At 39.7% G+C, this 17,754-nt stretch overlaps 1 protein-coding gene across 1 annotated transcript in view; it reads right to left on the reverse strand.

Moving 5' to 3' along the window:
• Cenpu (centromere protein U) overlaps positions 1 to 17,754 on the reverse strand; it is a 31,061-nt gene extending 13,307 nt beyond the window's left edge. Inside the window, exons 1-7 of the mRNA XM_023699683.1 lie at positions 17,682 to 17,754; positions 14,868 to 14,916; positions 12,510 to 12,621; positions 10,468 to 10,573; positions 7,749 to 7,809; positions 7,018 to 7,254; positions 1,051 to 1,120 (exon numbers count right to left, since the gene is read on the reverse strand). Coding sequence (XP_023555451.1) covers positions 1,051 to 1,120; positions 7,018 to 7,254; positions 7,749 to 7,809; positions 10,468 to 10,573; positions 12,510 to 12,621; positions 14,868 to 14,916; positions 17,682 to 17,722 — 676 coding nt within the window. The 5' untranslated portion in view covers positions 17,723 to 17,754. The remainder of the gene's footprint in view (positions 1 to 1,050; positions 1,121 to 7,017; positions 7,255 to 7,748; positions 7,810 to 10,467; positions 10,574 to 12,509; positions 12,622 to 14,867; positions 14,917 to 17,681) is intronic.

Consider the following 17,754-nt stretch of genomic DNA (forward strand, 5'->3'; position numbering starts at 1 on the left):
ATATATTCTTTATACTTGCCCAATACAAATAAAAACATGTTTGCAAAACACATGTATGAAAAGGTTCACAGTGGCTTTATTGATAGCCAAAACCTGAAAACAACTCACTTATCCATCAATAAAAGACTGGATAAAATGTGATATAGTCATGCACTGGAATACTACTCAGCAGTAAAAATGACTCCAAACAGTGTGGATGAATCTCCAGGGAACAAAATGTGCGTGCCATCAACATGAAACTACAGAATGTTCAAATTAACCTATGGTAGAAAAAAGATTTTCCAAAGAAATTGCCTCTGGGGGTGTGCAAGTGAGGACTGACTGAGGCCCAGTGAAACTTTCTGGGGTGATGGGAAGTGTTTAGATTTTCATAGTGTTTTGAGTTACACATATAATTGCATTTTCAAAATTCAAGTGACTACACACCTGAGACCCAGGCATTTCATTGTATCAGTATTTTGTATTAACAAAAACAAATGTAAACAAACACTAAACTCTGTCAAGTTAATGATGTATGACCTAAGTATTTTCAGAAGAAGTATACTGACATCTGTTTATTTTAAAAACGTTTTAAACAATGAAGTATACTAACCACTTACCAATTACTTCAATGCAGATGGCCAAAAATTGAACTTTTTTTCATTAATTTTTACAATATAACAAATGTAAAGATGACAATTTTATTAAATTTATTCAGCTCAAGAAATGACATTGCCCAAGGCATTCTCAGTAAAGTCAGTGCAGAAACAAAAGGGCTCCCCAAGTAATGCTTGAGGCAAACTGTTAAGTGGGATAATGGACAGAAAGTGATAGCAAGTATAATAAAATATAAAGTAAAATTTAAGTGGTAGGTATATAAATATATACTATAATATTCTTTCAGACTTGTGTGTAGAAATTTTTCATAACATTGGAAAACAATGTCGCTCCAAAGTCAGATGTTACTTTTTAGAAGCGGCAATTGTACAAACTTACAATTTAGAACTTTAACAAATAATAAATTTTTTCTCAGGAAATCCCTAAGTCAAAGTATAAAATATCATCTTGTACCTGGGTCTACGGGTTTACTTTTTGCTTTCTTCCTTTTCCCAGGAGATGTCTTCTTTTTTTTCTGAATTCTCTACCGAAAAAATTAAAAGTATAGATTTTTATTTAAGAAAAGCTTTCGTGAACTCAATACATAAGAACATGTTATTATCAAGCCAGGCTCAGTGGCAGGCACATGCCTGTACCAATGTTTAGGAGGCTTAGCAAGAGGACTGTAAGTTCAAGGCCAGCTGAGACTACATTGTGAGAGCCTGAGATTAAAGAAAGGAGAGGAAGACAGTATTATCAAACCGTTCATCAATATTTAAGCTAAAATTCTCACTTAGGTCTAAATTGACATTGTCATACAAATATCTAACAGATAAAACACTGCAGAAAATGAAAACAAAACTTCCTGTTGACTTCTAACACTCAATGCAATGAAGTTGAATTTTTCTTATTTAAGAATCAGCTCAGGGTTGGCCAGATAGCACAGCAGACTAAAGCACCTGCTTAGGCAGACACAGGGATCAGAGTTTGATCCCCGTGTGGGACTGGCCCTGCCCCAGCTCTGCACATTGAGATAGCAACTGAGATGGCATGGTGGCGTGTGCCTGTAAGCCAAGTGCTTGGGAGGCTGAAAACAGGAGGATCACTGTGAGTTCGATTTGTTCAGTGAGACCCTGTCCACTAATACATATGTACTAAATACATAAAAAAAAAACAAAAACAAAAACAAAGAATTAGCTCAAATTTCTGCTTGCAGCCTCATTAAGAACCACTTTTTTTTGTATTGGGAATCAAAATCTTGTACTTTCCAAGCAGGTGCTGTGCCACTGCTCAAACAGGAGAGAAAAACGGCTCTTCTCCACCACTTTTTTTTGTCTTTTTAGTCAGGGTCTTGCTATGTAGTTCCGGCTGGCCTTGAGTTCACTTTGTACCCCATGCTGGTCTGGAACTTGCAATGATCTTCCCACTGCAGCCTTCTGAGTGCTGAGATTACAGGTATGCACCACCACACCTGGCTAACATTTTATTTTGTTTTGTCTTTTTGAGATAGCATCTCGCTTTCCACTGTTCTAGGTTCTTTGTGCAGGCTGCCAAAAAAAAAAAAACTGACAAATCAACAGGAGAAAAACCATATTTAATTACTGACACACCTAAGGCCCACTCCCAGGAAGTCCACAAAACATGAGACCTGAGCTACGAATCGAACAGCAACCTGGGCTTCTGAGAGAGGGAGCCCACAGAAGCTTGAGAAGGAAATGTGGGGTGAGTAAAGATGCTCTTGTATGCAGATAAGTTTCTCAGATAAGCTGCCGCCTACTTCCTGACATACATACTTTCACTACTGTAGATTCCCTTTATAGATGCAAATTGCTTTTATAGAACCACAGCTTGCTAGGTATAGAGGTACACAAATACAGTCCCAGCACTGGGAAGCTGAGGCAGGAGGACTTCCAGGGGTCTCAAGCCAGCCTGGACTACACAGTGAATTCAAGGCCAGCCTGAACTATACAGAGAAACCCTGTCTTAAAAACAAAACTAAAAAACCCATGCCTTTTCAGAGCTACTTCCATGTCTACAATTTCTCAGGCTATGAAAGAAGTATACTTTGGGGTGGTATATTCTGGGCGTTGTCCTAAGTCAACACTCTTGTCATAAACAAGCACGAAATGGGGAAAGAGGTACAACTTTACCCAGGCATCACACAATAGGCAACATATGACTGGGTTCCCTGACAGAAGGTGAACTCAGGTGCCCAAGTCTAGAACCCACCCCGCTCTGTCAGGCAGAACAACAGAGCCCTAAACTGGAGAATGCACTCACCCAGGGCCATCTGCTCCTAACCAAGACAAATGGCACCTAGGGGTAGGTATGAGAAAATCTTAAGCCAAAGGGTCCCAGAACATATAATAATATAAATATGAATAATACATAGTGTAGTTGTGGCTTTAGTTTAATTTTATATTTGTAGGTGAGGGTAATTTGGAGGAAAAATGGACTCAAGGAAAAATATAATATCTAATCATCCAAAGTTTGTATAACACATATTCAAAAAGAAGACGGCGATAATCTGGTGGAAATACTATTTGAAGAAATAATGTTTGAACTTTTCCTGGTTTACACTGAGTAGTCTTACAAACCCTGCAGGAGATAAATACGATACATCTAGGCATATGTCCTAGCTGATGTGCTGAAACCAAACAAAAAAAATCACAGCAGAAGCTGGAGATGCAATGTACCCTGCAAATGTACAGAAGAGTAGTGACAAGACTTACCTCTCAGAAACAGCAGAGACTAGAAGACAGCAGAAAAACATATTTAAAGAGGTGAAGAAAAAGATGGTCAATTTGAAGTTCTAGTATATCCAGTGAAATATCCTTCAAAATTAGGAGTGAAGGACCGGCCTGATAGCTCAGCAGACTAAAGCACCTACTTAGGCAGAGCACAGTGCTCCCTGGCATGCCATGCCGGCCCTGCCCCTGGGGCATGCTGAGATGGCAACAGAGACTGGATGTTGTGGTGCATGCCTGTAATCCCAGCACTTGGGAGGCTGAAAACAGGAGAATCACTACAAGTCCGATCTACATAGTGAGAACCTGTAGACCCTGTACTAAACATATTTTAAAAAATAATTAGGAGTGAAATAAAGACACTTCCAGATAAAATCTGAGAGACTCTAGCAATGCTAGATGTTCTGTAGGCTGAAGGAAAAGGCATGAGATGGAGGCACATATCCACAAGAAGGCAGTAAGAGAAGTGGACAAGAAAAATGGGTAAAGAATGAAAGACTTAAACGAGTAGCACCTGGGACTGATATTCTAAATAGGTATCCATCACCTGGAAAGACCCAAGTGAGTCACTAGCTCAAACCCCAACAGAAAGAGACCCTGTCCCGCATTCCAACCCCCAACAGGAAAAGACCCTGTCCCATATTTAATCCCATTGGTTGACCATAGTTTTGTCCCACCTCCTGCCCACCTAAGCAAGTTCCCATTCTCTCCACCTTAGCCCCACGTGGTTTTACACTATAAAAGTCCCTGGAAGAGACAGCTTCCCGGGGAACTACCCACTCGGGCCCCCCTCCTGTCCCTCTCTTGGACAGGAGCTTTCTTTCTCTCAATAAATATATTCTGCTCATTAAAAAAAAAAGAAAGAAAGACTTTTTTATAATTTTACAAAAGAAAACTATCAAACAAAAATCTTAATACTGTAAGATCAGATTTATATGTACGAGTAAAGTAGAAGATTAAAAATAGCACAGAAGATGGGGGATGGAAAATGGAATTTTGATATTGTTATGCAATTACATGTATATAATTTCCAGGTAGAGAAGTAGGGCTATGTGAAGTCCTAATACACAGATTCTAAGTAGTTGTTGCTAATTTAACATAGTCCCGCTTGCATGAGCCACTAGGAGAACATTCATAACTATCCCATCCAGCAGTTTCCACCAACAGATGGGGCTGTCCCATGCCACCCAATGGGACTGTCATGCATGACCACTGGTGGTTCAGAGCCTCTCAGCATTGAGACATGAATTGTGGGCCCGGTGTGAACATGTTAAAAATAAACATTTTTAACCCAGGGTGACAACTAAAAGAAACAGCAGCATAGCTAAGAAGCCATAGAGAAAACAATACTAAAAAGGGACAAAAGTGGAGGTAAATGGGAAACAGTGTAAGAACTATACTTATTGGAGCTACTATAGTAGAAGTGTTATGCATACATATATACACATGGGGGGGGGCATTGAGACACTGTGTAGTGCAGGCTGGCCTCAACTCATGCAATCCTCCTGCCTGAGCCTCCTGAGTACTGGGAGTAAGGGTGTGTGCCACCACCTACCTCTAAAGTTTCATTTATTTATTTATTTATTTTCAAGGATTGAACTGAGGACCTTGTGCTTGACAGGCTGGCACTGTATCCCCAGCCCAAGTTTTATTTTTAAATGGGCTTTTTTTTTTTTTTTTTTAGCTGCATTTGGTACAGGGTCTCACTACACAGCTAGGATTCATACTGATCCTCCTGTTTCCAGCCTTCCCAGCACTGGGATTACACGCATGTGCCACCATACCCGAACTCACTCAGCGTGCCCAGGGGCAGGGTCAGTATGGTACGTGGTGCTGGGGATCGAACCCTGATCCCTGCGCTTGCCTAAGCAGGTGCTTAGTGCGCTGAGCTATCTTGCCAGCCCTTAAAATGAACTTTTATAAGAGTAATAATACATGTGCAAAAACCAAAAGAGACAGGTGAAAAACAGCAAGATGGTAAACATAAATGTAAGCATGTCAATAACTACATAAAAAGTAAATGAACCAAATAATTCAAATAAAAGACAGATATCTTCAACTGAGAAAGAACATGCTGACTTTAAGAGCTTGAATTGGGGAGACTGACAATGGGCTGGTTACAAGGTTCATTTAAGTTAGATAGGAAGAATAAGATTTTCAGATCCACTGTATAGCTTAGTACAGAAAATACTTTCAAAAAATATCTATAAGGGTAAATTTCAAATGTTTCATGACCAAAAAAGTAAAATAGACATGCTAACTTGATTGACCATTATATATTGTATACATATATCAAGGAAACATTGTATCCCACAAATGTATCCATTATAATTTGTTAAAAACAATAATATTTTTTTTGAAAAATATCTGGAAACTGCAAAGTAGCTGGGTCCATGGCGGTACACTCTTGTAGTCCCAGCTATGGAAGAAGCTGAGGTTGAAAGATCAGTCAGGTGCTCAAGTTTTGTTTTTTTGTCCTTTATAAGTCAGGGCCTTCCTACGTGGTTTTGGCTGGCCTTCAACTCACCAAGTAACCTAGGCTATCCTCGAACTCTCAGCAGTCCTCCTGCCTCAGCCTCCCAAATGCTGGGATTACAGATTTGTACTGACACGCTCAGTTAAGCCCACAATTTTAAGATCAGCCTGAGCACCGCAGCAAGGCCTCATCTCAAAAAAAAAAAAAAAACAAGAACAAGAACAAAAACAAAAACAAAAACAAGAACCTCCACCTCAAACAAAACAGACAAGACGAAAGAACTAAAAAAATCCACAAAGGTGTGAGATTAAAAAAAATCTCCTCTATGTAACTGAGATTAAGTAGGCTACCAGCTACCTCACCAAGACACAACAAAACACAATACGTAAGCTGTACTGTCAATTTGACCTTACACCCTGCAGCCCCAAATTCAAGTGCACATGGGCATTCAGCACAACAGACTCAACAAAGAGGCAGGCAACATGTATGTACATCTGTTTATGTATTTAAAAAAAGGAAATACATTCCTCTGTACAGAAGGAAATTCTGGAAGAATATGTAAGAAACTAGTTACAAGGCCACCTGTCTGTGTTTAGAGGGTGGAAGATAGAAAGCAGAAGACTGGGGAAGAGACGTTATAATTCTTTTGTCAAACTTGAGAATAAATTATCATGCAAAACATTAATGTAACTGCATACAATGACATATTAAGAACTTGACCAAAAGACATATGTCAAGAATTATAGATCAAATATGACCCAGAAATATTGTCAGAGCAATAGTTTTCTCAGGGAATGATCAAATGTGTGTGTAAAGGTTTAGCTATAAAGAACTTAAAAGCCTTTAAAATTGTTACAGGGCCATAGTTCTCAGTAAGAGATTAGACAATGGCACATCCATGGAAGGAACACTGCATGCATCCAGTACAATGACACTAGGATGCTCAGTGATCACACTTCTAGATGGTCACATTTACTGTCACAAAAGCCCAGCAAAAGTACAGATTAAAAACAAAAAAGCCATGCTGGATACTTTTAGGTTGTCCAGGTGAATTTATCTTCTTTTCACATAGCCTAAATTTTCTCAAATAAACATTTTTATAATAAAAAATATTAAATTTACTTAGAAGAACTGAAGGAAAAAATCAAAATGCTTTCCTTTCCTCCCATTTTTCAGTAAGCTTCTCTTTTTCTCCAACCAAATGGCAGCCACTCTTACCGGTTGACTTTGTGTCTCTGGTGTCACTTTTCCAAGAGAGGCCTGGGCACTGGGGGGGCCTGTCCTTTTAGGGGTGACTGGCCCAGCTGATTTCTCCAAAGAGTCTGAAGATGCCACAGCGGGAATAGCTTCATGCTGCTGTGTACTCATTTTCTCTGCTGATTTAACTTTTCTTCTTATGTCACCTTCGTCACCACTTTCATACTCATCACTAAGGGGCTTGAGTTTTCTTTTTGACTATGAAGGAAACAGCATCACTAGTTTAGAAAGCACAGATGTTTATGTTCTACTGTAATGGCAGAAAGCTACAGAATTCATATTTATCATTTCTAACTTCAAAACTGAACATACTACATAGATAACAACATGGTTAGAGGAGAAGACATTAAACATAAAGAGCTCTAGATAAATCTCCCCCACAATTCTACGTTTGTACGTCACAAACTAAACATGTTATATAAGCAATATGAATACTGATTAGGTACATAAGAAATTTGAGAACTCTTTAGTAAAAACACCTTAGATAAAAAAAATTGCACTCTTATTATAAAACAATTGCCTAAAACATGTTTTTTCTATGAAAAACATAGTTGTGGAATATTTTCTCTATTTGAATCCAATTTAAACAGGAGATGAAATATTTTATAGGGTACTTTTCTCTATTTTTACCCAATTTAAATAAAATACAAACTATCCTACAAATTAAGGTAGAAAGGAATGCTTCTTCATACCTTTTTTGCACTAATTTTTACAGAGTCATCTTCACTTGCTTCATTTTCAGACATGTTGGAACTGCACCAAAGAACAAGCAATCAGTATTTTACATACAATCATTTTACTCAATCTTCTATAGGTTGTTTGTCTAACACGACAATAAGCTCAACATAATGATGAGATACCCTCTTTGTCATGCGCAGGCCAGTCACCTACCTAGATTGACTGCTGTGTCCTGTATCCTCCTACCTGTAGGCCACATCGGTCTGTACTAGACATTAAGTAATAGTGATGCAGGGCTGCAGCACTCTCTGGCCCTGAGAACTGTGCCTTTCTTTTCCAGTTTCAGAAATGTGAGCTATCAATAGTATATAAAGCTAATCCATGCCAGATGCCTGTAATATCAGCATTTGAGAGGCTGAGGCAAGAGGACTGCTTACAGTTCAAGGCCAACCTGGACTACATAGTATGTTCAAGGTTAGCCAGAACTACATAGTGAAACGCTATCTCAAAAAAAGAAAGTTAATCCCCTAGGCTTACTAGGCTTACCATTACATGATACAGAAGAGAATAACTCATCTTATTAAAAAAAAAAAAAAAAAACTAAGCCAAACTTCTAATGGAAGAAAATTCATCTTTTAATTCAATTTCATAAATATATATTTAATATCAACCTCAAAACATAAAATACGAGAAATATATTTTAAAAGTGAGAAAGGCCCCTCTTTAAAGGGTACAATGCCTAGTATGAAGACCAAAGATAATACTGAGTGATAAATTAGCAAGCATCTCTCAGAGAAAATGTAGACATGTGGCTACGATACTTGGGCTGACTTTCGAAAATACCCAGGAAAAGAAGTGCTGGACAGGGCATTTAAGGCAGAAAGAAAAGAACAGCAATATAAAACATCCTGGATGGGGCCAGGGAGATGACTCAGTAGAGTAAGTGCTTGCCTGGCAAGTGCAAGGGCCTGAGTTCAATCCCCAGTTCTGAAAAAAAAAAAAAAAAAAAAAAAGCCTGGTATTTTTAAAATTAATTAATTAATTAGGTACAAAAGCTCACTATGCAGCTCAGACTCCTAGTGATCCTCCTGTCTCAGTCTCCCAGCACTGGGATTATAGGTGTGTGCCACCACACCCAGTTTCAGTAGGCACTTAGACCACCGAGCTATCTTCTGAGCCCCATAGCCTGGAATGTTAAAAAACAACAAGAACAACAACAGTGTATAGATAGAATGCAGGGTTCAAGAGAAGAAAATGCTAGGAAGAAGTCAAAAGATACAGCCAGAAGCAGCTGAGACAGCCACCCTGAAAGCACACTGCTTAGACTTCCCTGGAGGAAGTGACAGGCTCTGGCCGCACAGTCCTCAGGATCTACCACAGCCAGATGTCAGTAGTCTCCAGAGAGTAGAAGAATGGTGGCTAAATTGGGGCTGGGCATTTCTATCCAGCAAAGGACTCCTTTAGGAAGCAATCTTTCTGCCAGAGCTCCCTGGTGCATTACTCTGAACCTGCCTCCTCAGGCCACATCTATCCCACCACAGTGGGTCCACAGTCAGTCACCTCTGCACCATGTCACACACTATACACATCAAGAATGAACTGGAATATCCACTGAGTGCCTACCATGTGTTGGATTGTGTTCCCAGAACCTGCAGAGCAGCAGAAATCATAGCCAGGTCTTCCTCTGTCTTTAGCTATTTCTATTAGAGATATGTTGGTTAGATATAAATGCTCTCAGAAAAAGAACTAAGTAGAGAAAATATGCTGATAAAGAAGAGTGCTTTTTTCTGGGAGGTATCAGAGTAGACTGCTGTGATACGGTGACATCTGAAATTCAAAAGGACACATGGCACCAAGCCACGCAGACACAGGGAGAAGAGCAACTCAAGCACAGCAAATGGTATAAGCAAAGGCCCTGAGGTAGAGCACAGGAAGGAAGAGCTGAAGATTAGCAAATAGGCCAGACCCCGTAGAGTTGTTTTATCATCCCACAAATGGAAACATAATAGCATAAGAGGATAGATATTCTTAAGCACAAAGTGTACATCTTTATTTTTCAACATCTAGCATTGAGTAAGGAGAATGATTAATAATTTATAAATTTGAATCAAAAATAGTAAAAACTTAATGGAAGAAATTTTTAGCTCACGCATAGACAACCACATATGAAAGATAAAGTAGAAGACCTCATTTATAACTGCCAAATATCAACAGAAAAGGTAAGTTATCTTGGAATAAACTTAAGAAATATACAAAATATATGTGATACAAACAATAGCATGAAAAGACACAAAGACCTCAGGCGCATAGATATTTGTGCATCATCATATAAACAGCCATTTCCTCCAGTCTGGTTTATAATTTAACTCAACCCAATAAAGACAGATAAGTGGGTATCTTTTATGTCAATGACTATAACATTATAAGTAAAATCAGTTACTGAAATATTAAGATTTATGTCCTAGTTCTCTTGAGGGGAAATATGACAAGTCAGTTCAAAAGATCTTTTTTGTTTATTTGAGACAGATCTTGCTGTGTACTCCAGGCTGGCCAAGAACTCAGCAATCTTCCTGTCTCCACCTCCCAGTAAGGGGATTACAGGCGTGCGCCACCACACCCGGCTTAAAAGATCTTAAAAAATACTTTAGTTTTCTTAAAAACTCTTCTATTTTAAAGAGTTGTCCAGAAATCCCAATAAGCATGAACAAACAGTTGGTTAAAATATAATCATACTTTTTCTTTCTTCTTTTTCCTTGGGGAGTTGAAGGGATAGATAATCCACAATGTTTGGAAAATTCTTCTTCATCAGCATATACAGCAGTGCTATGTAACGGAGGGTCTACAAGACACAGAATGTACAAGCTTTAAAAGTGTGATTGTTTGGGCAGTATATTTACAGCTTTACAGTGGAATTCAAAGCAATCTTTGTTCAAGTAGCTGATAAACAAATCAGTTACACAAGCCACTTGAAAAATGTTTTTGATCTTACAACTCAATAATAAAAAATTTAAACCACATCTCCAATAAATGCATGGGTATTTTTAAATTATAAACTTACATTCCTACACCCATGTATTAGCAGGAATATTTTCATGAGATAAAAACATACAGATATAAGTAAATAGGAAGTCTAACATTTTCTTTCCATGCTTCTACAGAGTAACCTAAGCTGTTTGTGGGACACCACTGCTTCAATGACCAGTTCAACAGGTTTTCAGTGGTTGGCCCACTCCCATTTTCCAAAGTGCCAAGCACAGCAGGCACTCAGTATTTGTAAATGAAGACCGCCTTTGTAGGGAAAGATTGTAGCTTTCTTATTTACTCTCAATTGCTAAGCCTTTAGGCAGCATAAAAACTTGACTTTAATGAGGCAAAAGATAGGAGTCCAATGGCCTCAGTGGAAAGGCACAGAAAAGAAATGCTAAGGAAAAGGTGGTTCTACCAACTCTGAAAGGAGAAGGAATGGAAACCAGTGGGGTTCATGGCAGGGTTCTGGCAGGGGAGAAGAGCTGGGCGGGGCGGGGGCAGAGGAGATGGCCAATAAGGCAAGTGGCTACTTCTTTAAGCACCTCAAATTTTATTTATTTATTTATGTTTATTTTTGTTTGGTATAGGGTCTTGCTACGAAGCTTGGACTCCTAGTGAGCCTCCTGTCTCAGCCTCCCCAGCACTAGGATCAGAGGTGTGTGTTACCACGCCCAGTTTTAGCCATGGATAGAAAGAACCCAGGTCCTGGCACTTGCCAGGCAGGTGCTTAGATCGCTGAGCTATCTCCCCAGCCCAAACACCTCAAATTTTAGCATCATGATGCACATTTAAACATTTTTTTCAGATAAATAGTTACTTAAACATTGAACATACCAACCTCACAATTTTAAAGTTAGTAATGTACTCTGTATCATCCTGAGCTAAGCAAAGGGTTTGTTTTCTCTTTAGATGTAACTATCATTTGTAACCAGTCATAAAGCTGGATCTTTCAACTTAATAATAAAATGACACAGTAATACAATTTTAAAATGGGCAAACGGTTTAAATAGACAGTTCTTAATGAAAATATACAATTGGCCAATAAACACGCTAAAAGGATACTTGATATCATTAGTCATTAGTGAAATGCAAATCAAAACCATGAAATATGCTTCATATCCCTTGAGACAGCTTTAGTAAAGAAAAGAATATCAAGTATAGGTGAGGGAGAACACAGAGAAACGAGAACCCTATGCATTGCTCGTAGAATATAAAATGGTACAGCCACCACAGAAAACAGAACAGTGATTCCCCAAAAACCCGAATCTAGAATTATCACATTATGCAGTAATTCCATTTTGGGATACCCAAAAGAGATTAAAAAAGCTGGGACTGGAGGATATACATGTATGTCCACACACACATACACATTAATAGCAGCATTATCCACAATCATCAAAAGGTAAAAGCAATTCAAATGTCCACTAGTGGATGGGTAACTAAGTGGTGTGTGTGTGTGTGTGTAAAATGAAATATTAGCTTTTAAAAAGCAATCCTCACACATTTCAACACATATGAGATAAATCAGTTACAAAAAGAAAAATACTATATAATTCCTCTTGTACATAGTACCTAGAGTAGTCAAATTCATAGGCAGAAGGTAAAATTTCAATTATCAAGTACTTCCTAGAACATCATATTAATATCCAAACAATTAATTTTTATATTTGAAAATAATCCTAATTTTTACTATATATTAAACATTGTCAGCTTCATGTCAATTTAGCATAAGGATTTAAAATACTAACCAAAAGTTTCATAAGGTTCTTCGTGTTTCTCATTTTCACTTAGCCTGCTTGAGTTCACAGAATCATCAATAAAGTCAAACACATTAGGTGGTTTGTGCTCTGTACCAGCTTTCTAAAAGTGAATAAAATCAGTCAGTGAGTTGGCACTAACAAAGAACCTCACAAATCCGACTTACTTAGCAAGGGTACTCTTGCTATTACTGCTGTCTAAAGAAGCAATTTTACATGTTTTAGAGAAACAGAGTCCTTTACTCATCTAAGCCAGGGTTTGGTCAACCTATATAAGAAAACATATTTTAGGCTTTGAAGGCCATTAGGCTTGAGCTCTGACTACTAAAACTCAGCCACTGGTGTGAAAGCAGATAACAGCGACACAGCAAAGATGAACATGCTGTGTTTCAAAAAAACTTGACTCACGGGCACCGAAGTTTAAGTTCACATCATTTTTTCATGTCACAAAATATTTTTATTTCAACTATCTAAAGGCTGGGGAGATGGCTCAGTAGAATAAGCGCTTGCCTGGGAAGCACAAGGGCCTGAGTTCAATCCCCGGTTCTGCCAAACAAATAAACAAACAAAAAAACCCTATCTAAAAATGTAAAAATCATTCTTAGTTTATAGGGCTGTACAAAAACAAATGCCAGGCTCCATCTGGCCCAGGCTATAACTGCCTAAATCCCTGATGTGGGGAAGGCAACAGGCACTCTCCCTAGCAATACCACACGCCCAATAGGTCTGCAGCAGCTTCAAGGTTACACAGTGAGAGGTCCTGCTTTCAAGACAGGCAGTACAGTCAAATATACTGCGAAGTCTATGAACTCTGCTGCCCTGAATCCAAATGAAAACAGAGGGGGGGAGGGGAGAGGGAGGAGGAGGAGGAGGAGGAGGAGGAGGAAGAAGAAGAGGAAGAGTAGGAAGAGGAGGGGAAAGAGGAGGAAGAGGAGGAGGAGGAGGAAGAAGAGGAGGAAGAGGAAAAAGAGGAGGAGGAAGAAGAGGAGGAGGAAGAAGAGGAGGAAGAAGAGGAGGAGGAGGAGGAAGAGGAGGAGGAGGAGGAAGAGGAGGAGGAGGAAGAGGAGGAGGAGAAAGAAGAGGAGGAGGAAGAAGAGAAAGAGGAGGAAGAAGAAGAGGAGGAAGAGGAGGAGGAAGAGGAGGAAGAGGAGGAGGAGGAAGAAGAGGAGGTGGCGGCCACCTTCCACAATTGTGGAAGGATACTATTAACAGAGGAAAATTAGAAAATTATGGAAGGTATTAAAAAAGATGGATTAAAATTAGTAAACAAAACAAAAACACCACTCTCAATGCCTCAGGATGGAGTATACGGTGGCAGAGTGGCAAAAAGAGCTGATGCTCCAAGGCAAAGGGTCCTCCATCATTTGTACTATAGGCTGCCTTGCAGGAGAAAGAGGACAAGAGAGCTGAAGAAATTCACGCCAGGCATTCTGACTTTCAACTCAGAGAGCCTGGGAGCAAGGCTAAAGAGTATAGAGGACGTCCCCACCCACAGGCACAGTGGGCTGTAAGTGTAACAGGAGCAGAGGGGCAGGGGAAGGACAGGAGAGCAGCGAGAAGTCCACCAAAAGAACATGCCAGCTGGGGACAGTGGTTAGCACAATCCCAGGCATACCCAAGGGCTTCAGGGACAGGGAAAGAGCTATCCTCTCAGGCTGGGGTGAGGGCAGCAAGGCAGAGAGGGACCATCTAGGGCCCCAAGAGCCAGGGGCAGCAAAGGAAGGGTGGGTCTCAACTGCCCTTAACCTGAGAAGCAGGAATTCTCAGTGCTAGTGGAAAATGCCAGTGGCAACAGGACAAGCCACTAGAAAGTAATCTAGAATTAGCTACTAGAATGTATTCCAAAAATAAATATAGTATAATAACAGAGCGCTTGCCTAACATGCATGAGACCCTGGATTCAATCCCCAGCACCACAACCATCACACACACACAAAAAAAAAGTGTTTAACACACATTTACTTAAAGGCTCTCCCCTAAAGAAAAACAAAACTATAATATGGACTAAGTAGAAGAGCATGAAATCATAAACAATTTTTTAAAACTATAACATACATTGCTATAAGGAAAAAGTAGAAAAATTTAGAAAGTTACACCATCTTTACATGATGTCAATTATCTTAAATGAAAATAAAATTAAATCTAGGTTCAGAAAAGAAGATCTAAAATGTGAACAAAGGTCATTTTCTCCATTATAGGAACAAGTGGAAAGAAAAAGAATGTATTTCTACACCACAATGAAACTTTGAGCTTACTAAGATATCTCCAAAACTCTGAGATTCCCACAGAATATTATTTTGCTTTGTTGACAGTGAGAAAATTACATTAAAATATAAAAATATAACTTACATCTTTCATGGAATGTGCTCCTCCTAAAGTGTTCTTCGAGTATCCTGCACTATTAAACAGAAAATACACATACTCACAAAAAACACAAAGGGGAAGCATAGGAAATATTTTAAAAATTAGGGAAAACACCATTCCTTGTGACCCTTTCCAAGTCTTAATTCTTTCTAGATTACATTTTTGTTAATTGTACCAACAGTGTGCATCCAGTGGTATTTATGTTATGGCAAAATCATTTTAGAAAGCAGAACCTTTCTAAAATTTTTCTTTTTCATAGATCAAATCATATCAACAATGCATAAAATGACATTGCTGTCTCCTTCTCCTGCCTCAGGGACATGGAGAAGTAAACCTGCCGTTGGTCCCTGAGGTCCCCAACAACCAGCAGTGACTGACTCTCTGAGGAACTGAGCAAAGTAAAGTACACTAGCATTAGGCCCCTAACACCCCGCTCATCTTGTGTCTGGTTCTTGTACACATATTTTCTCATTGAACTAACAGCCTCATAAGGTACAAGCAAAGCAAGATACAGCCAGGAAGTGAAGAAATGTGTGTTAAAATTCACATTACTTCAAAATCAGTACTGCCCTCTTTCCACCATTTAAAAACTCCCTCCAGGGCTGGGGAGATAGCTCAGCAGCATAAGCACCTGCCTCAAGTGCAGGGTGCCAAGTCTGATCCCTAGTACTGCATACACGCATACACGCATACACACACACACACACACACACACACACACACATAATCCCTTCAGTGAGCATTAGTATAAAAAAGATAAAGCTGCGTATCTTCAACATGCTTAAAATTAACAAATGTAAAATAAGGACCACAATAAAAAGGAGGTAACAGTGGCAGGAGAAATGTAGAAAAATATAGTACTAGTAATAATGGCAGTAAACAGTGGGCAGGTATTGAGTATCTTTCCAGTAGCAGACATAGTACAATAGTACCAGGGATACTCTGGTAGAATACAATATGTAAGTTTTGACTTTAAAATACTCCATGTAAATTATACCAGTATTTTTCAGATAACTGTATGTAGGTATCAAAATCAGTTTACTGTGTCTGAACCAATATTTTGTTGACTAACTCATCTGATATTATTTCAAACTTACAGAAAAGTTGTTTAAAAAAAAAAAGTATAAGGGGTTTCGGTGTACCACAAACCCAGACCCAGATCCACCCATAGTTTATGTTTTGTCTCATTTGCTTTCTGTGTGCACGGTAAACTGGAAACACTACATCCTTCCTTATAGGTCTGCCAGTATGTCTTTCCTAGGAGCAAATTATCTTCCATAGTCACAGTGCAGTTTTTAACATTTAGCAATTTAACACCGACAAAATATCTAATCTAGAGTCCATACTCAAATTTTATCAATTACCCTATAATATCTTTTAACATTGCGATCCCAGTATTTTAAAAAAGGAAATATAAGAGAATATAAATATGATTGCACAGGATATAGTATTTTCATAAACTTTTATTGTAGGAGTAAACACATGCACTGTGACATAAAATATTTCTGTGAACCACAGTAAAGAAAAAAATGGTAAAATGGAGCAATGATTCTCAATCTTGAACCCGCATGAGAATCATCTCAAGGGCTTGCTTGTTAAAAGAAGCCGCTGAGGCTAACCCCTCTAACGCACCCCAAATCCAATTCAGCAAGTCTGGGATGAGACCTGAAGTTTTGCATTTCTAACAAGTTTCCAGGCTTTGAATTTCAAAACCTAAGAAGGTAGACTAAAAATTTACTTTGTGACAATGGTACAGATTACCAAGTTCAGAAGTGGTCAGTGGTCACATAACATAAACAAGAATCATATAAACTTTTTAACGTAAACCCTCTTCAGCTGTCTGTGCTCAAAACCGGTCAACGACCTTTCCTTCTTTAGGATGGAGTCCAGGTGAGGCTTCCAAAAGATGGAAGGCTCTGTGATAAACATACAAAATCTTGTATGTGCACCAGTGCATTTTAGGGGAAAAGCATGAAAACATGTTATAAATCTCAAACCCAAAAATGCGAAGAAAAAAAAGTTCCAAACAAGGCAACAAACACCACTGGCCTGTCAAATCAAGTTTAACTCTCTTCAGCTGACCAGCAAGGCTGTTACTTCCTTTTCCCTTCCTCTTACCCAGTGGTCACTGGTCTTTGCTGGTGTCCCCACCTACCCATCCCCCCAGCGGTGTCCTGCAGCCCTCCATCCTCACCACACAGCGACGAACACAGCCTTCTCCAAGCAGTGTTCCCAGAGCCAGAAGTCCTCTCTTCCCAACCCCCAGGGTATGGTCCTGAGGCCAGCAGCACCCAGACACCCTCCAAGGCCCTGTGCTCAGACACTGCCACTCAGGCACTGGCCAACGCATGCACAGACTTTCAGAGCGCAGTTTGCAAACTATTTTTGAATGCAAGGCCCTTATTCATAGCAGTGAGACGCCTGGCCCACCACAGAATGCCCTTTAAGAAGACCCTACGAACCGAAGGTCCACACCCCCAGAAAGATTGCGTTCGGCTCTCTGGTCAGTGGTGTCTAGTGCATAATAAATACAAGGCGGTCTTGAAAGTGACACCACTCACAGCCAGCCCGTGTAAGCTTCCCTATCATGGAAGACCTGGCAATCAGCTCACTCAGAATTTGCAGAATGCTTTGTTTCAAGCTACTCTGAGATATATCGCTGCACTCCTCAGGCTAACGCCACACTACTGGGTCTTAATTCACTACCCCGTTCCAGTAGCTCGGAGAGGCACAGACTGCGGGAGGAGAGGAGAAGATCAGGCTGGTCCTGGCCGGGCTTCGAGAGTGGGCAGCGCTTACCCCACAGGCTCCGGGGACGGCACCAACCACCGCAGAGCCATGGCCGGGCTCTCCGCGCAGACCCAGCCGCGAA

This window comes from Octodon degus, unplaced genomic scaffold (assembly GCF_000260255.1).
Source record: "Octodon degus isolate 3935 unplaced genomic scaffold, OctDeg1.0 scaffold00114, whole genome shotgun sequence".
In the NCBI taxonomy this organism is placed as follows: domain Eukaryota; kingdom Metazoa; phylum Chordata; class Mammalia; order Rodentia; family Octodontidae; genus Octodon; species Octodon degus.